The sequence below is a fragment of the Grus americana genome, chromosome 1, assembly GCF_028858705.1.
Source record: "Grus americana isolate bGruAme1 chromosome 1, bGruAme1.mat, whole genome shotgun sequence".
Taxonomy (NCBI): domain Eukaryota; kingdom Metazoa; phylum Chordata; class Aves; order Gruiformes; family Gruidae; genus Grus; species Grus americana.
In genome coordinates this window covers 161,616,593-161,618,939 of record NC_072852.1, presented here as the reverse complement: position 1 = coordinate 161,618,939, position 2,347 = coordinate 161,616,593, and the positions used below count along the sequence as shown (strand labels likewise).

The following is a 2,347-nucleotide window of genomic DNA, read 5'->3' as shown; positions in this document are numbered from 1 at the left end:
AGTATTTTATTTAGAGCTTTTTATTTTAAATTATAGGTTTTCTCTTTTGATGATCAAGGTGTAACCCCTAAACACAGAACAGATTAATTGTCCTTTGGCATTGGCAGGGTCAACCTGAGTACTCTGACGGCAGGGAGGTTGTGCTGGTTGAGGGCAGGTTTGGACTCTTCCTCCATAACTCTTGGATGGCATCAATCTCTTCTACTTCAAGTTCTTGTTTGTCCGAAACTTGAGGAGCGAGAGGATTGCCTGCTGGAAGTTGTCTCCCGTCACTACATAGAGCAGTAAGTTTCCAAAAGTATTTAAGGCTGCTAAAGGTTTAGCTATTATAAACATAAAAAGGATCATGTTCTTCAAGTGGCAGCTAACTGGTCGTACTCGGAGCTCCAGCCGAATCCCTCGAAAGATGTGGAAGGGGAGGAAGCACACATAGAAGACCACCAAGAGGACAATGGTGAGTCTGCGAGCCTTTTGTTTGTAGCAAGCCTGCGTGTGGGGCCCAGTAGCCAAGGTGTAAATAATGAGCGCGTAGCACAGAGTCACCATCAGCAAGGGCAAGAAGAAGGCAAATATCGTCAGCAGCCAGTTGTACCACCGACTAGTGTTAAGGTCCTCAGCAGCAGCCAGGTCTGGGCAGATCGTCCTGTTCTGCGTATGCTTTGTGGCAATCAGGATGCCCAAGGGGCTGATGACCACCAGCGAAATCACCCAAACAATGATGCAAGTCACCACTGCCCATCTCCGTTTTTGAACAAAAAAGCATTTAATTGGGTGAACAACTACAAAAAAGCGGAAGATACTGAAGCAGCTAAGGAAGATAATACCGCTGTACATGTTGAAGTAGAAACAGACGTGAATAAACTTGCACGTGAAGTCTCCAAAAATCCAGTTATTTCCATTAGCAGAGTAGTGAATAAAGAAAGGAAGCGTGGCTACATACAATAAGTCAGTGATAGCCAGGTTTAACATAATGATGGTGCTGTTTTTCCAGGGCCTCATCTTGACAAAGTAAACAAAAATTGCCATGATGTTCCCTGGGAAGCACACCAGGAAGATTAGGCTGTAAAGGACGGAGAGATAGAATTTCACCTGTAAGAAATCTTCATCCTTGCAGATTGTCAAAGGGTCTGCCCGGCCTGGCAGAGCAGTAAAATTGCTGGTGTGTTCAGATGCCATGTTTGCAGAAATCTTCTTAAAGCTTTACAAAAATCAGATGTTTAGTTTTAATTGATTTGTTGAGACAAATGCATTCAGTTAAATCTTTTGTGCCAGAGCAAATGTCATATGTTTGACAAGGCATATTAGAGGGAGGGAACAGAAATTTGCTAACATACCCAGCTCTGACCTAGAGAACCGCACTCAAATGTTTAATTTCACCCTTCCCTCTCCTTTATGTTTAATTTTGATAATTATTACTTTTACTCTTGCTTTATTTAACCTCCTACGTCGAAGAAGACAATTACTGCTTATCTGCGAACCTTCAGGTGTAGGAAGCACACATTTAGAGAGCCAGAAAGAGTTTGGGCTTAGATTTTGCAAAACTGTGAATTAGTCTTAGCTTTTTAGAAAGTAGAACCATATCCATACCTTCTCTTCATTAATCTGAGCTAATGAGTGGTTTGTGCTCATGAAACCAGAGATGCTGTTCTGGTTTCATGAAAATCAAAATATGTTAGGCTCAGATAAAGACCTCAGGACCTGATGCTCCCATAACCTGGTAATCATAGCTGGTTCCCTGAATATGATCTTATTCTCTTGGAGTCATCAGAGTATAAAACTTGCATGAATGTTTGATTTTAAAAAAAATAATAATCAAGCTTCATAGTGGCATAAAACTGATTAAAATTATTAAAGACTGTTTCTCAAAGCACAGAGGGAGGGTGGAAAGCACAGTGAAGGCATTGATCTTGCTTCCCATTTTGTGCATGTTGGAACTAGATTCGCCTCTGAAAAAGTTTCGTGTCTGCCATGGCCAATTTGGATCTCTCTGCAGTGAGTTCAAGACATAACCTTACTCGGTAGTGTTTTAACCTGAAAGAGTGGTAACCAAGGATGAAAATCGTTTTGTTTAACTTCAGATATCAAAAAGTTAGATGTTTAAACTGGAGTCAGTCATCCTAAGCCCTCTTTTATCATCAAGGGAGAGATGTTGGTTCCTCCAGGGCATAATATATCTTCCTAGAAGAGAGGTTTCTTAGATAAATGTTTTACTCTTTTGGCATACCTATTTCTTTCCATTGATGACAAAGGCAGCCCAAGGTGACTAGTTCAGACCGGGATGTCTAACCTTTACATGTCTCAAGTGAGGCAAGAGGCATGCCACTGTGGGTCTTGAGCATCTCAAGTG

At 41.4% G+C, this 2,347-nt stretch overlaps 1 protein-coding gene across 1 annotated transcript; it reads right to left on the bottom strand.

Annotated features, from left to right (window-relative positions):
- Positions 1 to 201: 201 nt before the first annotated feature.
- Positions 202 to 1,176, bottom strand: LOC129197934 (2-oxoglutarate receptor 1-like). The gene has a single exon (XM_054806770.1). The coding sequence runs from the start codon at positions 1,174 to 1,176 to the stop codon at positions 202 to 204; it is 975 nt and encodes a 324-aa protein (XP_054662745.1).
- Between the last annotated feature and the right edge of the window lie 1,171 nt (positions 1,177 to 2,347).